The 21,697-nt window shown below is 36.9% G+C and overlaps 2 protein-coding genes across 4 annotated transcripts in view; one reads left to right on the top strand and one right to left on the bottom strand.

Annotated features, from left to right (window-relative positions):
* Positions 1–6,442, bottom strand: part of LOC113047809 (ankyrin repeat and BTB/POZ domain-containing protein BTBD11-A-like) — a 107,735-nt gene extending 101,293 nt beyond the window's left edge. For both annotated transcript variants that reach the window (XM_026209111.1, XM_026209112.1), the window contains exon 1: positions 5,287–6,442. In XM_026209111.1, the coding sequence (XP_026064896.1) occupies positions 5,287–6,154 (868 nt within the window). In that variant the 5' untranslated portion in view covers positions 6,155–6,442. The remainder of the gene's footprint in view (positions 1–5,286) is intronic.
* Positions 6,443–10,018: 3,576 nt separating this feature from the next.
* On the top strand, positions 10,019–21,058 carry LOC113047805 (cryptochrome-1-like). Of its 2 annotated transcripts, none has more exons than XM_026209108.1 (14): positions 10,019–10,912; positions 15,290–15,398; positions 15,602–15,744; positions 16,060–16,244; positions 16,401–16,489; positions 17,316–17,456; positions 17,582–17,893; positions 17,986–18,137; positions 18,619–18,821; positions 19,055–19,162; positions 19,293–19,391; positions 19,521–19,598; positions 19,687–19,797; positions 20,443–21,058. In XM_026209108.1, the coding sequence occupies exons 1-13, from the start codon at positions 10,755–10,757 to the stop codon at positions 19,788–19,790; spliced, it is 1,881 nt and encodes a 626-aa protein (XP_026064893.1). In that variant the 5' UTR covers positions 10,019–10,754; the 3' UTR covers positions 19,791–19,797; positions 20,443–21,058. The 2 variants fall into 2 exon arrangements, with proteins under 2 accessions (XP_026064893.1, XP_026064892.1); XM_026209107.1 differs by having other exon boundaries at positions 20,337–21,058.
* The last annotated feature ends 639 nt before the right edge of the window (positions 21,059–21,697 follow it).

The raw sequence follows: 21,697 nt of genomic DNA, 5'->3' as shown, positions 1-21,697 counted from the left end.
CCTATCATTAAATATCTAATAAATAAGGGATAAATATCTGGCTTTATATTGTTACAAAATACTAAACCTGAAGCAAATCATTTAAATATCAAATCAGGAAAATGTTTACTTTGGATTAATTTACTGTATCTTTTATCGGCCCACACTTAAGCGATTATATCCATAAACATTAAGAGAAATATTTCAATTCCAATGCAATACATGATTCAATAAGAAATGTATATACATCAGGAAGTAAACTGAATTCAATGGGTCTTTAAACAAAATTGACCAGAATTGATCAATATAAACACAATTAACTTCCTCTTCTCATCTCAAAACACATGTCAGCGCCGCAGAGAATCCTCAGGACATTCCACTACAAACACTCCTTATGTCTATAGAAAGAATAGAAAACAAACAAACAAACAAACACTGCGACTGCTCAAGGCTTTCGTTGCTCATGGAGAGAACACATACAACTTCTGAACAGCCATGTAATTATGCAATTATGATGTAGAATGCATCAACACATCTGAAAGGATTACGGTACTTTAATGTCAAAAGGCAGTCAAGGACGTAAGAACTCAGTCTACCGTGAAAGCGTCCTTTTGAAATCAGTGTTCCTACAGCATGCAGTGGCAAACTTCAGATAGATTGGATTTAGCAAAATAATCTTACATGTCAACATGGAGAATCTGCAATCGGCTACATGCTCCACTGGCATACAGAGACTGAAACGTGACTGCAGAAAACAAGAACTGTAGCGTGCAAACGTGATCTGCAGTGCCTCTGGGAGCAAGTAGCTGGTTGCAGATTCTCTAATGAACATCCATTCTGTATTTTGTAATACTGAGAGTATTTAAAACATTTGACTTCAACTGTGGAATATTAAATTCGGTCACATATTGGCTACCCAGACATAACATGAAAACAATTACCAGTTTATCCACCAGAAACGGTGCATCATAAATCAAGGGGTTTCAATGATTTATGAGATAAATGCTCCCCACAGGCTGGTGTGGAGTGGGAGAAATCTGGCTGCGAGCTATCCGTGCAGCAACCCTCATGAAGAGGAGTGTTGTAGAGAATCACGGCTGACAGTGTGTTCCACCATTGGCCTGAGCTCAGCGTGGGCTCAGAATATACTCATCATCAGCCACCTGCTGGAGCAGCGTTCCTACAGTCTAATCCTTCAGAGAGGTCAGGGGGCAGCACACCATGCACACTGACTAAGCAGACCCCACCAATACATCACATCACATAGCAGATGCCAGCTTTTACTAACGGAACTCTAACAAAAAAGTAATCTGCAGCCGATTAAAACGTAAACCAATATGTAGCTAGAAGAACTACATGGCAGGGCCTGATATCTGCAAATCAGGGACTGTCAAAATTGGATATAAAAACAGTTTTGTGACTAACAGAAGGTTTGGAGTTACATGAGGAGATGACTTCAGGATTCAGCTTTTATTTGACTGTAGGATTGTTTCACAGCAACTAAAAAGGTATAATTCACAAATCCTAAATTGTTATAATTTCATTTATTTTTAACTTTTTTTATTTTTAACTTTATTATCATGCTGTTTCAAACCTATTTGACTTTTTTGTAGGTTAGATGTCTTTTGATTATTAAAATTTAATTAACGGAAACCAGGAAAATGCAGAATTTGGGAAAGTATTATAATTTTCTTTATATATAGAGAGAGAGAAAGAGAGAGAAAGAGAGAGAAAGAGATACATACATACATACATATATATATATATATATAAAGCTTCTGCTAAATGAATAAATATATATAATTTGTTAATTTGAAACTGTAAAATTTGGGACTAGATTACATTGGGCACTACAAAAGCACCATAAATATATCTTGTGCAGTTTATTTGAAAGTCAGACTTCACAATCATTCTTTACGATTAATCTGTTGATCTGAATCACAAAACCGGTTTGAATAACATGTTTAAGACTGTTTGGGATCTGAATCTCAAGCATCAGTTTACAATCCAGACAGAAAAGATATGATGATTAAATCCTGTAACTCCAGAGAAACAAACATACCATGGTTTCCACCAAAAATTAATCAGCACAGCTGTTTTCAGCATGATAAAAAGATGTTTCTTGAGCACCAAATTAGCATACAATGATTTATTCATTTTTTCAGCATTAATTTTTCTACTGTATTTTTGATCATATAAAGACACTTATTTCAGAAATCTTGCAGAACTGTTGTTAAAAGATTTTGGAAATGCATCAAGGAAGAGACAACCCTGCAGTAAAGTTGGGCCTCCAGCTGTTCTTCACCAAAACATACTTCAAAGTTGAATTTTATTGTACTGCTCTGTCTGTCCTAAATCTGCCATAGATCCAACATGATACATCATAGCTTGATTTAAGTCAGCTGTCCATCTGTTGCATTGCTATGGAGTTCAAAACACCACAAAGCAACATTTCACAAGCACATTCAGGGGATGAAACTTCCTCTCACTTTCCAGGCATCTTAGGGGAAAGATTTCCTGACTGACGTGTAGCCCTATATGTGCTTGACAAGTAACTGTGACTGCTGTCAGCACCTCATGAAAAAAAAATTACACCAAAATCGAGGAGCGACATTAGCTATACATCAATAAGAGATGTGGAGGGACAGCGAGTGCACCGAACAATATTGAAGAGATACAATATTTTGCGGTAGGCAACAAAACCCCTTCATATCAAAAACTAAAATGACATTTCCTTGGCTTATTTGGGAATCACAGTCTGCTCTTTTTGTGGCCCTTTTGGATTTTCACCTTCTACATAAGACAGTCCTTCTTGTTCTTTTATCCTAATATTGGAGTCTTCACGCTAATTTTCTTCCAACTTTCTCATTTCACTGTCTCATCTCATGTCATTGCTCTTTCAGTATAATTTTATTCACCTTTATCACCTCTCTTCACCCAATTCCGACAATGTCATCTTTTCAATTTGTCCTTCCACCTCTTTTGCTTTAACTTTTTCCCTTTGTTCTCCTCCTGTCCTGCAGTGAGAGCGCATCATTCCTGTAAATGGTCTGTCAGTTATGTCTGTCGATAATCAACCCTGCTGGGTGGGCCAGGGAAAATTGACCATAACCACTATTCAAGTAACTATACACTGTTGGACCGCTATTCATGTATTCAAGACAAACAGAGAGCTGGGCATGAAAATAATGAGGATAAAGGGAGAAAACTAATTAGTCATAGAGGAGAATCCCACATAAGTCAATCAACAAATCAGCAATGGATAACACACTGACATGCTCATAAAAAAGGGGCTGTCTTACTTTTAGTTTAGGTATAAGGTCAGTAAATAGGAGCTGGTCACCAGTGGTGCAATCTTATTTGTATTCTAAAAGCTCCTAAGAGCAACACCGATTTACTCCAAAACTGAACCTTCTAAGGCCAATGTGACATTGCAAAAAACAAAAGAAGACTTGCGGACAATCTGACAAAATTGTAGCATTTAAAAGGTGGCAGGCGTAAATAATTAATAAATGAATATAAAAAAAATGAAAGGATAGCAATGAGACATGGAACAAACACTTTTTGGATCACAATGTCTAATTATAATTTCTGCAATATAATGGTGGCCCTCCATCAAGAAAAAATTCAAAATCTATTAAAGGAATAAATGACTTCAAAATGTTAAATTCTGTCATCATTTACTCATCCACATGTTGTTATAAAACCATATGACTTTCTTACAAGGCATACAAAAAGTGAACTTTATATGGAAAGGAGCAGCCTTTACATTCTTCAATTGCAATAAATGGAAACTGGGGCTTTCAAGCATCTAAAAGGATGTAAAAAGACCCTATTTGTAATCATTTTCCCACCAAAAATAAAACAAATTAAATGAAAACTGAAATATTTAAAATGAAATAACACTGTTCAAAAGTTTGTGGCGCAATTTTGTTTTAATGTTCTTCAAAAATAAAAATAAAAAGATTTAATACTCACCAAGAGTGCACATAAAAATTTTAATATTGTGAAATATTATAATCTGAATTTTATGCATAATAACTTGATAATCACGTGATCATTCTAATATGCTGATATGGTGCTCAAAAAAACTTTGATCATCATCAAAAAACAGTTGGACTTAATATTTTTTTAGAAACTGTGATACATTTAAGACTCTCTGATCCATAAGAAAGTTCAAATAAAGTTTATTTAAAATTGAATATTTTTTAAATCATATACTGACCGCTTTCTAAAACCTTCAATTTCCATTCACAGTAACTGCATGAAAAAAAAGCAACTGTTAAATTCTCCAAAAATATCTTCGTTTACGTTCTGCTGATAAAATCAAGTTATACATGTTTGGAATAACATGACGCTCACTGTGTGGTTGTAAATCACATTCAGAAATGGATAACAACCTTAAAATGTTACTAATACGGCTCCTTGATTATGCCATCAAAAAACGCCCCACATGACAGAGACCAAAATCAAGGTTGTTTCAACAGGTGGAGGGAAAGGGTACTGTGACACACTGTGACGCCCTTCCTGTTGTGTTTGCACCTGTTACAGTGTCTAAATGAATAAGAAGTCGGAAAACAAACATCCTGCTGGGACTCACTCATGTCCTCCCACAGAAGTTATTTATCTCCCAGAGAAATAAATAAGTCAACAGTGCTGCAAAGAAGCAGACATCATTTATGAAGCTGGGATCATACACAACCTCACCAACCACGGAGGTGCAAGGATCTGATTATACCCTTAAAAATAAAGATTCCAAAAGAGGTTGTCACAGTGATGCCATAGAAGAACAACTCTGGGTTGCACAAAGAATCTTTCGCTGAACCGTTCTTAAGAACCTCTTTTTTTTTCTTAGTATTTAATTTATAATCTCATTTCACTATAAAAAACCTTTTGTGCAAAGGCAAGTTTCCATGGATGTTTTTCGTGGAACTACACATGCTGGTAAAGAACCTGTATTTTGAGAGTGTGTGCTGGCAAACTATTATGAAACACACTTTCAATTGTGTAATCAAAAATGAAGGCAGGTAGGAGGAAAGTAGGCAGATTGGTTGACTGACCTCAAAATAGGTTTGTGACTGAGTTCAGGTGCGTTTCAACGTAATTGCATCATAAACCCAGCAGGAATCAATGACAAAAAGTGGGACTAAAAACTTTTTAACGTCAAGTGTACATGTATAAAAACAGTAAAGTATGCATAATTAACCCTGAACAACCCTATAGTACACATAGTTAATTCATATTTGTCAGTACTGTTCTAATTATACTGTGTAAGCCTAAAAAGTGCGCAAATAAGTAAACATTTACCGCTTGCGTTCTTGCCACAAATGAGATGCTGATACGGCTGCAAAAGACCCCAAAGCTCCGAATCGTTATTTATGGCCTGTTCCAGGGACTCCACGGAAAACTTTGGCACTCCGTTCTCCTTCTCTACCAGCGCACTCCTCAGCACCCGACTGAACACCTCTCGGAACAGGCTCTCCATACAGGCGCTCAGGTAGATCGCAGCGTGCTCGTGGATGCGCAGGGCCACCCGGCTATCCACCATCCACCTGAAGAACTTCCCTACGGAGAAGACGAGTCCACACCTGGTTGACTTGCCCCGACTGAACTTATCACCCGTGTTCATGTTGTAAAGCGACAATGCGCTGAGCGCCGCAGTGATGCAGTTCACGGAGATGGTCCACGACAGGACCATCTTGATGGCGCTCTGGATCTCGTGCTTGGTGCATCTGGCGTAACGCAGACTCAGGCGCTGCGCCTCCCGGGCGATCCTCACCAGCGCGCGGCTGACCAGCGCGGAGAGTTTGGCTAGGATCTCCCGCGACGCGTTCCCCATGCACAGATCCTCGTCTTTGCGCAGCGCGCCTTCCACCTCTCCAAGACTCCACGGCACGTCCTCCTCCAGCTCGGGCAATTTGGCGCACTGGCCCGAGCACTCCAGGATCTCCGTGTCTTCCGCCAGGACGGTGTTGACCGTGTCCAAACTGTTGTGTCTGCTGTGCATGGATTCAGTCAGATGCCAGCAGTTGCCCCCATGCGCATATGACAGATGCGTGTCCGAGCAACAGAGCGACACGCTGGACGACCTGAAGGAATCCGCCGCTCCACCATAACCGGAATCGAGCGTTAAATCCTCCAGCGTCCTCGCAGCTGTCTTACCATTGCCTGCCATGGCAGCACTTCATAATGTTAGGCTTATGCCTGATATTTTAAAGAAAGCCAAAAGCGCGTTCCTGTGGCGCGCCCTGTCCTCGGAGCAGTAGAGGAATGTGTTGCCACCTAATTTCACGCGCAAACACTAATCTACAAGCGCGCACAGTTACAATTCGTTAAGTGCTTCGGTAAGTTACCAACAAAAAAAATATGTCTCCAACGCGTGCCTCAGCTCCCAACTTTGCGTGCGTAATTCAAGAGCTCAGAGCGCCTTCACCAACCACTGCATCATCCACTGCAAACCCACTCATCTGGGGAGGAGCTATGCAAATAAACCACTCATAGGAGGAGGGACTATGTATATAAATCAGTCCCAAGAAGGGAGGGGATATGCAAGTAGAAAATAACTTCTGATGAATTCAACAGGCTCCGAAAGTGCACGGGTGCCTTTTTCACTTTCAAAACGTAAAATCAATCCGAGAAATAGTCTAAAAACGTCTTCAAATATTAAAACTAGTAAATAAACATGTATAGCTAAACAAGGCATCACATAGTCTATATAAAAAAAATTCAGATTTTGACTGAAACAAATATATTTAGCAGTATCTACATATCTGTAAAAAGAATAAATACATTAATATTTATTATTTACATATTCTTAAAATAATATAAAATTATCAATGATGCCAATATTAGTAATTATTATTTTATATATGATAAATAATTATATATGAAACAAGATATATGATACCTCATAATCTCTTCTAAACACTCTCCTCTCTTACCAACTCGTCATGCTTCTCTTTAGCCGGAGGATGTTTACGCGATGATTCGGAAATGTGCAGATCAAATAAATCGCTTACACAACTTCTACACCTTTCATCTGTCTCGATCCGTCTAAAATTGAACTCGGGCAATTACTTCAGAATTGTCAAAAAGTTCTGGAATGGAAGATGCGAGACCGGATTAAAATACTTTGTGTTTAACTATGCAAGTGTTCTGGCATGAAAAGAAACTAAATGTTTTGACAAGAGAAGACTCGCAGTCTGTCCTTTTATCAAGTTCATTATTAATACGCATAGAAAACGACTTTTGGTGCATTGATGGAGAATTGCTGCGTATCTAGTGCCCTCTATAGGTGATATCGAGTAATTTTCTTTTTTCTGTACTTTGTAGAATTGTAGATTGTATAACAGAACCTGTGATTTCCACTTGACTGTTCAGGGTTCACAATAACAACAACAACACCATTTAATAAAAATAAAACCTTGCATTTTACGACTATTATTACCTTTTACAGATGAAGATATTTAGCTTATTATATTATATAGCTATATACTACATTGAGTCTCTGTTGCATCAAATGTAACAATAATATTGAACACCTTATCTAATTTTCTTTTTCATGAAATCAGTAATGTAAAATAAACATACATTTTTCAACAGAAATAAACTAATTATATTAGTTCTGACGTGTTGACTAGCATTCAGTCTTAGCTATAATTAACACTATTAGGCTTTTATTCACAATTCATCCATTCTACATATTATATTAATTACCTTATTTATGCACTGTGGGTGTGAATAAATCAGTGCACCACAGTAGCAGGCTGAGATACAGAGGTTGACTTGTCTTAATTGAGATTTCTCCTTCATATGTTCTTCCGTAATTGCTTGTTGCCTGGAAACACAAAGGCAACAATGTATTTGGTGCCTATGTATAACTCGCATAAAAAAAAAAAAAAAAATCCATCTTATGGATACTCAGAGAGCACATTATATCAGTACAAAAATAACAAATATGAATAGGTATCTGTAATTAAGTCTAGCTCTCCAGACTCATTCATCCTCTGGAAGGTTTAATATGGTTATAAAAATAATAGTATGGTTCATGTTATATGGTTGGTGATAAACTGCTTAAGTAACTTCACACATTCAGACAATTTTCAAGCTACCATTTTGCTGAAAAAAGCAACATGCATACATAAATGTTGCATAGAATGAAAAGTGATATATTTAAATATTTTACATATTTTTTTAATAGATTGAAAATTGGCATACTTGAATGTGGAAATACAAACACATTCTTGTTAAAATGGTGAAGCAATTACTGAAAATGTCATTATTTGCTTTTCAGCATCATTTACTATATCATATAATATCAGTTCAAAAATGAGTTCAAAATGAACTTTGTAAATGCTTTTAACAAATATTTCATAACATACTGAATTATACTCTGTGTGAATACAGACAAGTTAAAATGAGATTAAACAAAGGAATGGTTCACTCAAAAATAAAAACTTGCTGGAAATGGATTTGCCCTCAGGCCTTCCAGAACTCTCATTCTGATGGCACCCATTCACTGCAGAGAATTCACTGGTGAGCAAGTGATGTAATGCAACATTTCCCCAGATGTTCCAATGAAGGAACAGATGCATGGTCTAAGGGTGAGTGTAAATTTTCTGTGAATCTTCATTTTTGGGTGAACTATTCCTTCCATAACAGGTGGTGTTCTGATTTTATGCTTCTCTTACCTATGCTCTTCTATCAAACACATCAAGGAAAACAAAGCTTCCATTGATTTGTCTTCCATTCATACAGGTATGTACTAAAAGAAAAGATGAAAAAAAAAAAGTGTTTGATAATGTGTATATGATATTTTCTTTACTAATTATCAAGTCTTTAAATAAAGCTGTGCTTAAAGCTTAAAAAAAAGTTGCATATACACAAATTCAAAATAACCAAAATTATAAAAAAAGATCTTGATCAAAAGTGCACACATCCTTGTTTCACAATATGTGTGTCTACCGTGGCTGCTTTTGATAGTTGCAGGAGCCCCTTAAATCAGCAGTTCTCAACTCGTGACCCACATTTTGTAGCCTATGTATCTCATGTATCTGTCACGCTCAGTTCAGTCCATGGAGCTCCCTTATAATGATCTAATCATGTGAATCAGGTGCATTTAATTAGAAAAACAAAATGTGCAGAGCATCACGGGATTAATTGTCACCACTGCTTTAATTGTCCTCAGTGACGAAGCTGGAACATCAAAACTCAAACGTGCAGATACGTAGTGGGTTTTTCCCGTATGAAACTGCGCTGTAAACAAACCAAGAACAAAGAGTCACTGATGCTTGATACGCAATACATGATACTGATGTAAACATATTTACAGGATTATTATAATTTTTGTCTTTTGCAAATATTATATTAAATAACTAGCATAATCGACATCTAAATAGTAAATACAATGCAATTAAGCTTAAAATGATCTTACAGTCATGTAAGAAATACGACCAGAATTGTATTCATACAGATCACTGATGTCGTTATGGTATAAAAGAAAAAAAAGAAAAAAAACCCTGTTTGCCAACACTTATATAAAAAAAACTTTTAACGGAGCGCCTCAACAGCGCCATCACGCTTCAGAAAAACGCAGCACACTGACGCGAGCTTGCTCTTGCTCACGTCGCATCCCATGTGCCCATCCGGGTACTGCAGCTCCAGCCAATCAGCTTCGTGGACTGTACACTGAAGTCCTTTACGGTCTTTATAGGGTTGCACTCGGTGGCATATATATATAAATATAAATCAAACCTTGCGATATTTATACGTGTAGTTTGCACATACAGCGATTGTAAATAATATTTATAATTGTATGATTTTTTAAATATAAAAACATAAAGCATATTAACTTAGCATATTAACAAAAATTATATCAAGACTATTGTTCATTCACAATACCTAATGAACAACATTTTAGAAAGTATAACTGGTTAGTATGTTAGTTAATCACACCAAAGGAACGTGACTGAGGATCAAGTACGTCACACCAGGGCTTAACCAAACAAAACGCGCCATTTCATGTGCGCAATCAACTGGGTGGAGTTTAAGTCGACCGACTGAACTGCGTGGCTGAGAGTGTAAGGAACCTTCACCGTGGAAAAATATTAATAAGTGGACATAACGTTGAGGGAAAGCAACCAAGACACGTTAAATGCCTAATCTGAGGTTTCGTTTCATTCGGAATTTTGCTTTATTTTGCGAAAGCTGCAAGTAACGCGGTTACAAGGTGCTCGAGGGAATATATTTACATAACCGCGCTGATTTCGGGCTCGCGCGTCTGACTCCGTTTTGACTTCACCTGGAAGACTGCGCGCACTAAGATTCAAGTCAACTCACAGGTCAACTTTCTTTAAAGGCGAGAGATATTTAAAACATGTACAGTATTGTTGATTATTTTGGATAATTCAGAAAAAACAAGTTATACAACAGGGAAGTGTACTTTGCGTTGCGTCCTGGTCCTAAAGCCAGTCGTGTATTCGGCTGCTGCGTGGATAACCAGCGCTTGCCCCAATGCTTCAACTGTGGTCGTGTTCCAAATCAATAGACGTGATGATGGAAAGTGTTTTGTTAGAGCAAGGCTAACTATTTCCCCCCCGGATATAATCCAGAATAATTTGAACGCGCATACATAGTGACTTTATCAGATAACTTGTCGTTTTTACGCGTTTGAAAGCAGTTTATTCTTTGGAGTTTGTACTAGACCGAGGCGAAGGAGGTCTGTATCGTATCACCCCGGCATAATACAAACGACTGAAGTGGACTTGAGAGGAGTAATGGTGGTAAATACGGTCCACTGGTTCAGGAAGGGCTTGCGGCTCCACGACAATCCTTCACTCAGAGACTCCATCCAGGGAGCGCACACGGTCCGCTGTGTGTACATCCTCGACCCCTGGTTCGCCGGATCCTCCAACGTCGGGATCAGCAGGTGGAGGTAATAGATCGGGACTCCAAATAATAATAAACCTGAGCTTGAAATGCATTATAAAATCTTATTTAGAGTATCTTCTAATAATCATCTGGTTCTACAAAATGGAATACAAAAATTAATACATACTGAGAAAACTGTTTTGCTCATTGTTAATGTTTAGTAAAAATACAAAAGTTAATCTTTAGTTCATGTTAACTTGGGTCCATTAAATAATAATAATACGTTTTTATGTAATTATTTGACGTTAATATTAACAACGAAATATACAAATTTATCAATTTTAGTTAGTTCATGTTAACTAATGTATGTTAGAAAACTAAAACTCATTTTAAAGTGTTGAAATTCTATTTTTGTTATCTGTCAATTCTATTGATCGTTCTATTTTAATATATTCCACTGATTCTGTTTTATTCTACTCCTATTTTTTGCACTGTTCTTATCTATTCTCATCTTTGTTTAATTTCTATTTTGTTAAATTCTAGTTCTAATGTGTTCGATTATATTTTAATATACTAAATAGATAAAATTATAGAATATACATAGAATTCTGTTATAATATATTTAATCTAGTACTACTACTTTTTATCCAAAGCGACTTACCTCATTTGTAAGTCGCTTTGGATAAAAGTGTCTGCTAAATGATTAAATGTAATGTAAATGTACTACAGCTACTACTCTATTCTGTAACAATGACATCACTGCAAGGATGCAATAAGATCAAAGTGCACTATCAAAATACTTTTACATATAGCAGAACTCTGTTAGTTTAAATTTGGATTTGCATATGCATTTAAAAAAAAAAGTGTGATTCAAATAATACAACTATTACCAGTAAACTGTGTAAAGTAAGGTCAACTATAACCAGTTAAGTAATAACAAAACTTTTTGGACTGGCAGACTTTTAAGGAAGCCTTTTTAAGTTTTGCCAATTTCAATCAGTGGCCAATTAGTGGATTCACAGACTGATTACAGAACAAATGAGTGACTGACTGCAGCCAGTGCATGTCTTTACCTTATTATTTTGTCATAGTATCTGACTTACTAATGAGAAACTAGTATGTTTCATAACTAGCTGAGTCTACTGACTGGTTGAGCAAGTCAGTGCAGTGGCAAGGCACTTCTCAGTGGGTTTCCGAATGACATTGGAAGTAAGCCAGTTTAAAACACTGAATTAAACCACGTCAAGGTTTCTATGTAGGCTATTTTGGTTTTCAAAAAGGAGCCAACATTTCTTAATGTGTGTTAATTGCATGAATCATTTTTGACCCTGCTTTCCAGTGAGCTCATACACAGGAATAAAACTCAACAGCCGAAACTGTCAGTGAGTTGCTGCTAATTGCTCAGCACATGGAGGTTTATTTTTTGGCAATGGACAGACTATTGAAATTGTGTTCAAATAATATATATATATATATATATATATATAATTTTTTTTTTTTTTTTAAAGATTGAATTCTTGTTTTTAAAGATTTATATTCATTCACTTAATATTCATAGAATTTGCACATACAAAAAGCCACACAAATGAATTAGTAACGTAGTCTCGGTTTTGTGTTCTTAACTACAAGAAGCATTACATAACACAGACCCTTACATCAGACTTCCACACCCATGCTTGCTTACTGTACAGCTCTTAAACAGTTCAAAGCATAGTTTATCCGTAGAAAATACATGTATTTATTTATTCACCCTCATGTCATTCCACTTTAACTTTGAGTTTTAAAAAACGCATGTGTGTCCATTTCTATAAATGTATGTTTGGCTGGTCACACACTCGAGGTGAGGTCTACTGCTGGATGATATGATGATGTAGCAGCGCTTAGTGTGTCCCACCTGCATCCGTCCTACTGTGTCTCCATTGTGTTGGGAAATGGGTCAGTGTGTTATAGAGGGTGATCATAAGGCCTACTACAAAATGCTTAGTAATGTGCTCAGCTGTGGTGACCTACTTTATTCACTATGGAATCAAAATAGGCTCTGGTAGGACCCACCTAGTTGACATAAAATGGAAAAGATGTACAATACATGTACAATATATGAAACAAACTAAGGTTTATTCATCTCATTCTGGCTCTTTAAAACCGGTCTAATTTGGGACAAGTGAACAAAATCAGAATAATTATGCATGGCTTTGGTAAACTAGTTGATTTTGGAAAAAATAAGACTTGTATTGCACATCCATAAAACTGACTGCCAACATAAACCGCAAACTTGATACATTTTAATTTCACATTTGAAAATGAAGCACCGTTATCTCTGCAATCATTACGACAGTGATGCAGTTTGTCATATAACATGATACTGTGGTGTTCTGTCTGACCTGAGTTGTTTGTGTGTCACTGGATCAGATGACTAGAGAAGACGGTAGTCTTTGATCCCGATCATACAGCGGTGAGTCGGTGACAAAGAGAGGGAGGCTACAGCTTAGACAGGGATTTACACTATCACTGACTGCGTGTGGAGGACAATGTTTCCCGCGAGCAGGCAGGATCGTACAACAGTAGGGCAATAAAAGGGCAGATGTTTTGGTGCAGCATGAATCATCTGTTAACAGTGAGATCCGAGACTGAGAGCATGTTGGGACCATTTCAGGATTTCCAAAAAAAAAAAATTCACAGTTTTTAATATCACTAACAGTATGCCTCTATGAAATGTTTCTTGAGAGCAAGTATAGTTTGGCCTAGAGTATCCGAGATTGTCTAGCAGTTGAAGAGCGTTTAGCTTTGGAGAGTTTTTTTGGTAAGTTTTTCTCTTACTCAGCACTTGAGTTTAAGTGAGATCCTGCAGACAATAGGAACTGGGTTTCTAGGTCAATAACATGCTGCATTCATGGCCAAGAGCTCATCAATTGGTAGTTGCTTGCGATTTTAAAAGACCCATTGGGTTTTCTGCACCACTTTTCAACAGCACTGCGCTGAAAATGAAAAGTTCTGTATATTATTTGAACAAATTGCTCACATGGTGTGGTTCTTTTTAATGACCCAATTTACCAGTGGGAGAAGTCTTCATCTGAACATGGACTGAATTTTTTAGGCAACTCACTACTTTACCGAATCAACATAATATAACTTTATTCAGTTTATCACATCGCTAAATTTCCATCCACTGCTTAAAGAAAAAAAAGCAATTAAATCATTCAACTATAATGCTTGCGACTGCAATATAAAAACTTTGGCTGGTAATTCATCCGCACTTTCAATGGGCATGAAAGATGCCTCTAAAAAGTGAAATTAAAAAGTGACCCATACTCAGAATTTGTGCTCTGCATTTAACCCATCCAAAGTGCACACACACACTAAACTACACCGTGAATCACAACACTGTAGTCTTACACTGAAGGAGGAACCCAACTCCTATCAAGATACTCGGGTGGCCTCTTTTGACTTGGACTAGTAATCAAACACCATTTAGTTAACATTAAAAACACCTCACAACACATTAGCAGCAACCTTGTATCATTGCTTCAGCAACCAACCACAGCATTCGGATTGTGTATTTTATAAAGGACTGCACCATTCATAGTTTATTCAACTCAACTGGTAGAACATGTTGCTAGCAATGGCAAGGATGAATAACTATAAGTGTAAGGTCTTTAAGAGAACAGGCGGAGGATGAAATAAGCACTGGATTTCAAAACTTAGAAAGGTACAGCAATTGGAAGCAACTTTGGAACAGTGAATTAAGGGTCATTGGAGTGCATCTCTTAAATGATAAAATGAGTGTCTGTACATTTCATAATGGCAGTTATAAAAGGGCGGCAGCCTGTTTAATGGCTGTGCTTTGCATAATAAAACATATCAATGTTCAGTTAGACGTTTCTTTCACTGTAAGCATCGCTGTTTGTAATTCATAATTATGCCAATATTGTTCTCCCATTTTCCAAAGCAGGAGTGGAATAATTAACCATCTAACATTGTGACACATTATGATATGTTTGTCAAATTGAAAGGTAGTTACAAATAGCATATTATAGATATACACACACACTTACAAATATTTAAGTATCATATAAGAAAAATATTTTTTCATTTTAAGCAACATAAAAAATATTAATTCTGATGCTGTGCTTTATATATATATATATATATATATATATATATATATATATATATATATATATATATATAATTAAAAATTTTTTTTGTCAGAAAATGCATATAAAATTTAGGCAAATAATCTGTCATCAGATAGTTTTTCTTTTTCTTTTACCCTAATTTTGTTCAATGGCTTGCCCGCTTTGAAATGTTTTACGGTTCAATATATTATGTTGCGCAATAGATATTGTGGGTATAGCCATTTTCTTATTAGACTTATATTATGTGCATGATATAATTTGTCAGTATACTGCTATAAATACATGTCCTGTCTCTTGTTGCTCAGGTTTTTACTGCAGTGTTTGGAAGACTTGGACGCCAGCCTCCGCAAACTCAACTCACGACTCTTCGTTATCCGTGGCCAACCCACCGATGTCTTCCCCAGGCTATTTAAGGTTTCAGTTTACAATTGTTACATTTCAGTATAGTTATAATCTTGCACATGAATAACGTTTCTGATTTATGAAATTTCCTGGATTAGAAAGAAGAAAAGAAGAAAAAAAAAAGGATTCTAATCTTGACTTGACTCTCTTTTTCACTTTTGTGTCGATGGGTGAATATTTTAAGCCCCCTAATGGTATGATTTGTAATGCATCAGGAGTGGAACATAACTCGTCTGTCGTACGAGTATGACTCCGAGCCTTTCGGAAAGGAGAGAGACGCAGCCATCAAGAAGCTGGCCAGTGAGGCAGGCGTGGAAGTGATAGTTCGCATCTCTCACACACTGTATGATCTGGACAAGTACGTACTTCCAAATCCATTCAATTTTGTTGTTACTTTTGCACTATAATTAATTAGTTTATTTGACTGAAAGCCATCGCTTGCTTTCCAGTACCTTCCTAAATCATTATGCACATTTAAAACATTAATTAACCTTGGAGCATTATAAGTCCCTCTGCTGCAACGTTTTAGTGGATTTGTTTAGATTCTGTCCCATTCAAACACACATGACTGTCATAGACTGATATTAGAAAAGAGCAAAAGCTTGTCTGATATGGTGGATGTCAACTGTTGATCAGAGGTAATTTTTCTTACATGTGGATTGTGATTTCTCAGGATCATCGAGCTGAATGGAGGCCAGTCTCCACTCACGTACAAGCGCTTCCAGACCCTCATCAGCAGGATGGAGGCAGTGGAGACCCCGGCAGAGACCATCACAGCAGAAGTTATGGGGCCGTGCACCACGCCGGTCTCTGAAGACCACGATGAGAAGTTCGGGGTTCCTTCTTTGGAAGAGCTTGGTTAGTCTGCTATCTATCAAAAAAAAAAATAGCTTCAAGCTAAAATGTGTAGAATACTAAACTACTCACCTACATGATGTAATGCATTCTTACACAAGATGGGAATCAGTCAAACTGTCCTTATGTTTAAAAGTTGCAATGTTTTTCCTGGAGCAGGCTTTGACACAGAAGGCCTGTCCTCTGCTGTGTGGCCTGGAGGAGAAACAGAGGCTCTCACTCGTCTGGAGAGGCACCTAGAGAGGAAGGTTGGAGACACTCCATAAATCACATGTATAGAGCTGCAGGATTGAAATTTCAAAAATATTACTAAGCAAACTATATAAATTCAGAAATCCATTTAAAAACAAAGACATTTATTGAGTTGTTAATACTATGACCTATTTTAACTGATGCTTCGGAGATGATCATACGTATATTATTCTTTCAAAATATCCTCACCATCTACACTAAGTTTGGTTTCATTTATTAATTTATTTATTTTAAGAAACGGATACTTTTATTCTACAAGGATGCATTAATTGCTCAAAAGTGACCGCAAAGACAATGGTATTACTGTTTTCAATGCATTTTTGATCAAATAAATGCAGCCTCAGAGCATAATGCGACTTCATTCAAATACATAAAAATAATCGTACTAACACCGTGTCCTGACTGCCGTGACACGATGCTGCGACATGCGATAAAAGTTATCTCTTAGATAGTTTACCTCAGATCTTGAAGAAAAATGTAAGTAAACATATGTTAAGATTGTCAACTCTGTGTGACCCAACTAGTGTATTCTATAACAAAGATGGTATCAGTCACTCAGTATTTACTTTTAATAGTGTTAAAAAGGTTTAATATTAGATGATAAACATGGCTGATATTTGAGTGATTCTGTCGCGTTGTCATGTTTCATCGGGCACGTGTAGTTAGGACATGGTGTAACCCCAAACTTTAGAGCAGTAGTGCATGTTTACCCTTTAAATAACTTTGTTCAACAAATCACAGACAACAAAAAAAACTAACACTGGCCATCCTTATTGATGAGCTCCATAAATTAATGATTCTTTCATAAACTTTTTTTTCCAGGCTTGGGTGGCCAACTTTGAGCGTCCAAGAATGAATGCCAATTCGCTATTGGCCAGTCCCACTGGCCTCAGTCCATATTTAAGATTCGGCTGCCTCTCCTGTCGACTCTTCTACTTCAAACTCACAGACCTCTACAGAAAGGTCAGCATATCATCATACGCATCTTATTGTTCTTCAAATGATGTTAAACGGACTTAGCGATCATGTAGAATAGTTAGCTGAATGATATATCTTAGTTGATTACACTTTTTTTTTTTTTCTCACAGGTCAAAAAGAACAGCTCTCCACCTCTGTCCCTCTATGGCCAATTACTGTGGCGTGAATTCTTCTACACGGCCGCCACCAATAACCCACGCTTTGACAAGATGGAAGGCAATCCTATTTGCGTCCAGATCCCATGGGACAAGAACCCGGAGGCTTTGGCCAAGTGGGCTGAGGGCAGGACGGGTTTCCCCTGGATCGATGCCATCATGACACAACTGAGACAAGAGGGCTGGATCCACCATCTAGCCCGGCACGCAGTTGCTTGTTTCCTCACCCGTGGAGACCTGTGGATCAGCTGGGAGGAGGGCATGAAAGTATAAAGAGCTCATAATTGTGATCATTTTCGATGTTTTACTAATATGACAGACCTTGAAGTCGCAGCACTCACATGCGTGTGTCTTCACAGGTCTTTGAGGAGCTATTGCTGGATGCAGACTGGAGCGTGAATGCAGGAAGCTGGATGTGGCTGTCCTGTAGCTCCTTCTTCCAGCAGTTCTTCCACTGCTACTGTCCTGTGGGCTTCGGCCGCCGCACTGACCCCAATGGAGACTACATACGGTGAGTTACAACTGTACAATGAAAGCAAATTCAATTGTGATATACATTTTTTTTCTCTGTATGCATGCATGTATGACCCTGGACCACAAAACCAGTTTTAAGTGTAAATTTCTCAAAATTTAGGTTTATACATCATCTGAAAACTGAATACTTAAGCTTTCAATTAATGCATGGTTAGTTAGGACAGGACAATATTTGGTCGAGATACAACTATTTGAAAATCTGGAATCTAAGAATGCAAAAAAAATAATAATAATGAGAAAGTAGTCTTTAAAGTTGTCCAAATTAAGTTCTTGGCAATGCATATTACTAATCAAAATCTATTGCTTTAGATTTTGACTGATGAAGATTTACAGAAAAAAATAAAAATAAAAACAAGTATCTATAGATTGTGCTCTAATATTGATCTCCACTGTGTGTGTGTGTGTGTGTGTGTGTCTAATATATATATATATATATATCTACTCTTTTTCTCTTGAAGGCGTTATTTGCCAGTGTTAAGGGGTATCCCAGCCAAGTATATCTACGAACCCTGGAATGCGCCTGAAAGCGTTCAGAAAGCAGCCAAATGTATAATTGGTGTACACTACCCCAAACCCATGGTGCATCACGCAGAGGCAAGCCGCCTCAATATAGAGCGTATGAAACAGATCTACCAGCAACTGTCCTGCTACCGTGGCTTGGGTAAGACAAAAACTAAGGGAAATGAAAATGCCACACTAGCCCATACATCCCTCTCTCTGGATATGCTGTAAAAAAAAAAATAATAATAATGTAAATGTGATTGATCCTTATGAACTAATAGGCATCTGGATATTGAAGGCTATTTTTTTAAGGAGTTTGTAAATAATTACATGCCTGAATTAGCAGGAAAATGCTTCAATGTTCTTCTCTAACTGATGCTTAACTCCCAACAGGACTGCTGGCAATGGTGCCGTCCAACCCTAATGGAAATGGTGAGAATTCCACAACCTTAAAGGGATTCCAAACAGGAGATGTGACCAAGGAAGTCACTGCACCTTCAGGTTTGCACACTGCCTAGCTTCTCCCTATATTTCATACAAGCTATGCTATATTAGACAAATTAAATTAACAATTTAAAATGCATATACACACAACTATGGCATCTGATAGATTTTCTTCAATTCATCTCAGGCTATCAGATGCCTCCCACCTCTCAAAGTGAATGGCATAGCAAGACGATGGTTTACTCACAAGGAGACGTCCAAACAAGCAGCATCATGCCACCGCAAGGTATAAACACTATGCCAATGACACATCAGTGTCTAGCCTATATCTGCAATCATCAACAATCTCTCGTTAAATCTTAGCAGCATTGTTATTTTCTATATGCAAGACATGCCATGATTGTTTGTCTCGCAGGTGTTGCAAGCATCAGTAGTAGCACAATGTGCTACAGGCAAGAATCACAGCAGATACCTGGTCCTGCTGTACAGCCAGGTAATGACTTCCACATTTAAGCAGAGGGGCAGTCTAATGACATACAGATTTTACAGTTAGTGTTATAATCTTGAAATCTCATTGTCAGGGCGAGGGCTACACAGCAGCACCCTCCAGACGTCAGGAAAACGACACAGTGACGAGTCTGGTCCTGCCACATGCTCAAAAGTCCAGAGGCAGAGCAGCTCTTAAACATCAGGTCTGTCAGTAAGATTTTTTAATATATATTTTTAAAGATGTTTCTTAATATTTGTAACAATATGCACTACTGTTCAATGGTTTGGGGCAGTACATTTTTTTTCTATCTTTTTTTTAAAGAAATTAATACTATTAATCAGCAAGGGTGAGTTAAATTGCTAAAAGTGAGAGTAAAGACATTGTTGGACAAGATGTCTTGTTTTTTCGATTTCTGTCTTTATTCAACAAAGAATCCTGAAAAAAGTAACAGGTTAAAAAAAACTATTAAATAGCACAACTGTTTCCAACATTGGTACTAAATCAGCATATTAGAATGATTTCTGAAGGATCATGTGTAGTATATTTACTATATCTTACTGATGACAATCTTTTGATGTGTATTTTACGCTTTCAAATTTATAGTTTATAATTATGCCATATCAAATAAATCACGAATGATTTTGAGAAAAGAATAAATTAATTTAATAGTTACTAAAATAACTTATTTTCTTTGTCAAATTCTTATGAGTGAAGCCTAATTTGCATCTTCTTGTTTTTCAGAAATAGTCGATGCAAAGCAGTTAGCACGACTTCGCAGAGGCCTGAATTATTATTATTATTAATTTTTTTTTTTTTTTTTGAGTTGTTACGTTTTGCATTTTTACAGAACCAAAATCCCACTGACGGGAGCGACTGAAGGGAGTGCATGATTCTCTCTAGAAGCACATCGAAACAATAAAGACACAACAATTAAGTACATTATCACAGGGACTTCACCCAAGCGGTCAGCAACATCCTGACAACATTGGAATTACGTTGTGGCTCTGTGATCTGCAAAGCTGCATTGTTCTGTCAACGTTGCATTCGTGTTTGGACTGTTTGGGACTACATTTTTGTGTATATAAGGATTTGACAAATACTTTACATACAAAATGTAAATATTTAATATTGTATGTGCTTTCTCTATTTCATGTAGTCACAGACCCATTGATATATTTTTGATATAAAGAATTATTGTGGATCAATTTTACTCTCTTCTTTGCTTACTTGCACTACATTTTTTTTTTCTTGATCTCTCCTTCATTGATTGCTTGTTCTCTTTCGGTCTTTACCACAAATGTTTGTGATCTCTCTCTCTTTTCAGATTGACATCGGTCTTGTACACCTTCTCAGGTGGTTCATCTGGGTATCTCTCTATTGCTGTTAACTATATGAAACTATAAGTCAACCCAGTGTTTCTCATCCTCTCACATTGTGCTTGTTTAATAAAGTGTAAATGTAAATATTGTCTCACTCATTTACTTACAGGGATGTTGCCACACATTTTGCTGCTATTCCACCACACAGCATATCTGATGACCTGTTACATAAACAAATAAATTGGCAACCTCAGTCTGTAAAAGCTAATGACTGAACAGAGATTAAATTATTGTATGCGTTTTGAAATGTAGCACATGCATAAACCATAAACAGTTGATTGCACGATGCACATCTGTCGTGTTATGAAATTAAAGTTGTGTAAGTAATAGTGCATTTCTGCTCATCCGCATGTTTTCTATGACATTAAGAATAATCAGCTAAAACAGCTGAAATGAAAATAATAAAATGAAAGAAGAGGTAAAAAAAAAAAAGTATGTATCTCCACGTGATGGCGCTGTTTCTCTCATTCACCTGTGCCCAACAAACTATGTATTTATATTTACATTTAGTCATTCAGCAGAAGCTTTTATCCAAAGCGACTTACAAATGAGGACAATAAAAGCAGTCAAAACTAACAAAAGGACAGCAATAAATAAGTGCTTATGACAAGCCTAATGCAGTACACGTAGCAAAACACGTATACAAATATACAATATTTAATTAATACAAATTTACTATTTTGATGTAGGCTGGTAAACTTTAAACATAATGGTAAACTATCC

Source organism: Carassius auratus, chromosome 29 (assembly GCF_003368295.1).
Source record: "Carassius auratus strain Wakin chromosome 29, ASM336829v1, whole genome shotgun sequence".
Taxonomy (NCBI): Eukaryota; Metazoa; Chordata; class Actinopteri; order Cypriniformes; family Cyprinidae; genus Carassius; species Carassius auratus.
Note: the sequence above shows the minus strand (reverse complement) of the source record. Positions and strands in the feature narration are given on the sequence as shown.

Coding starts and splice junctions, on each gene's coding strand:
- LOC113047805 (XM_026209108.1), top strand. CDS start 10,755: ATGGTGGTAAATACGGTCCACTGGTTCAGGAAGGGCTTGCGGCTCCAC. Junction 18,138..18,618: donor CCCAATGGAGACTACATACG/GTGAGTTACAAC, acceptor TTTCTCTTGAAG/GCGTTATTTGCCAGTGTTAA. Junction 19,163..19,292: donor GGAAGTCACTGCACCTTCAG/GTTTGCACACTG, acceptor AATTCATCTCAG/GCTATCAGATGCCTCCCACC.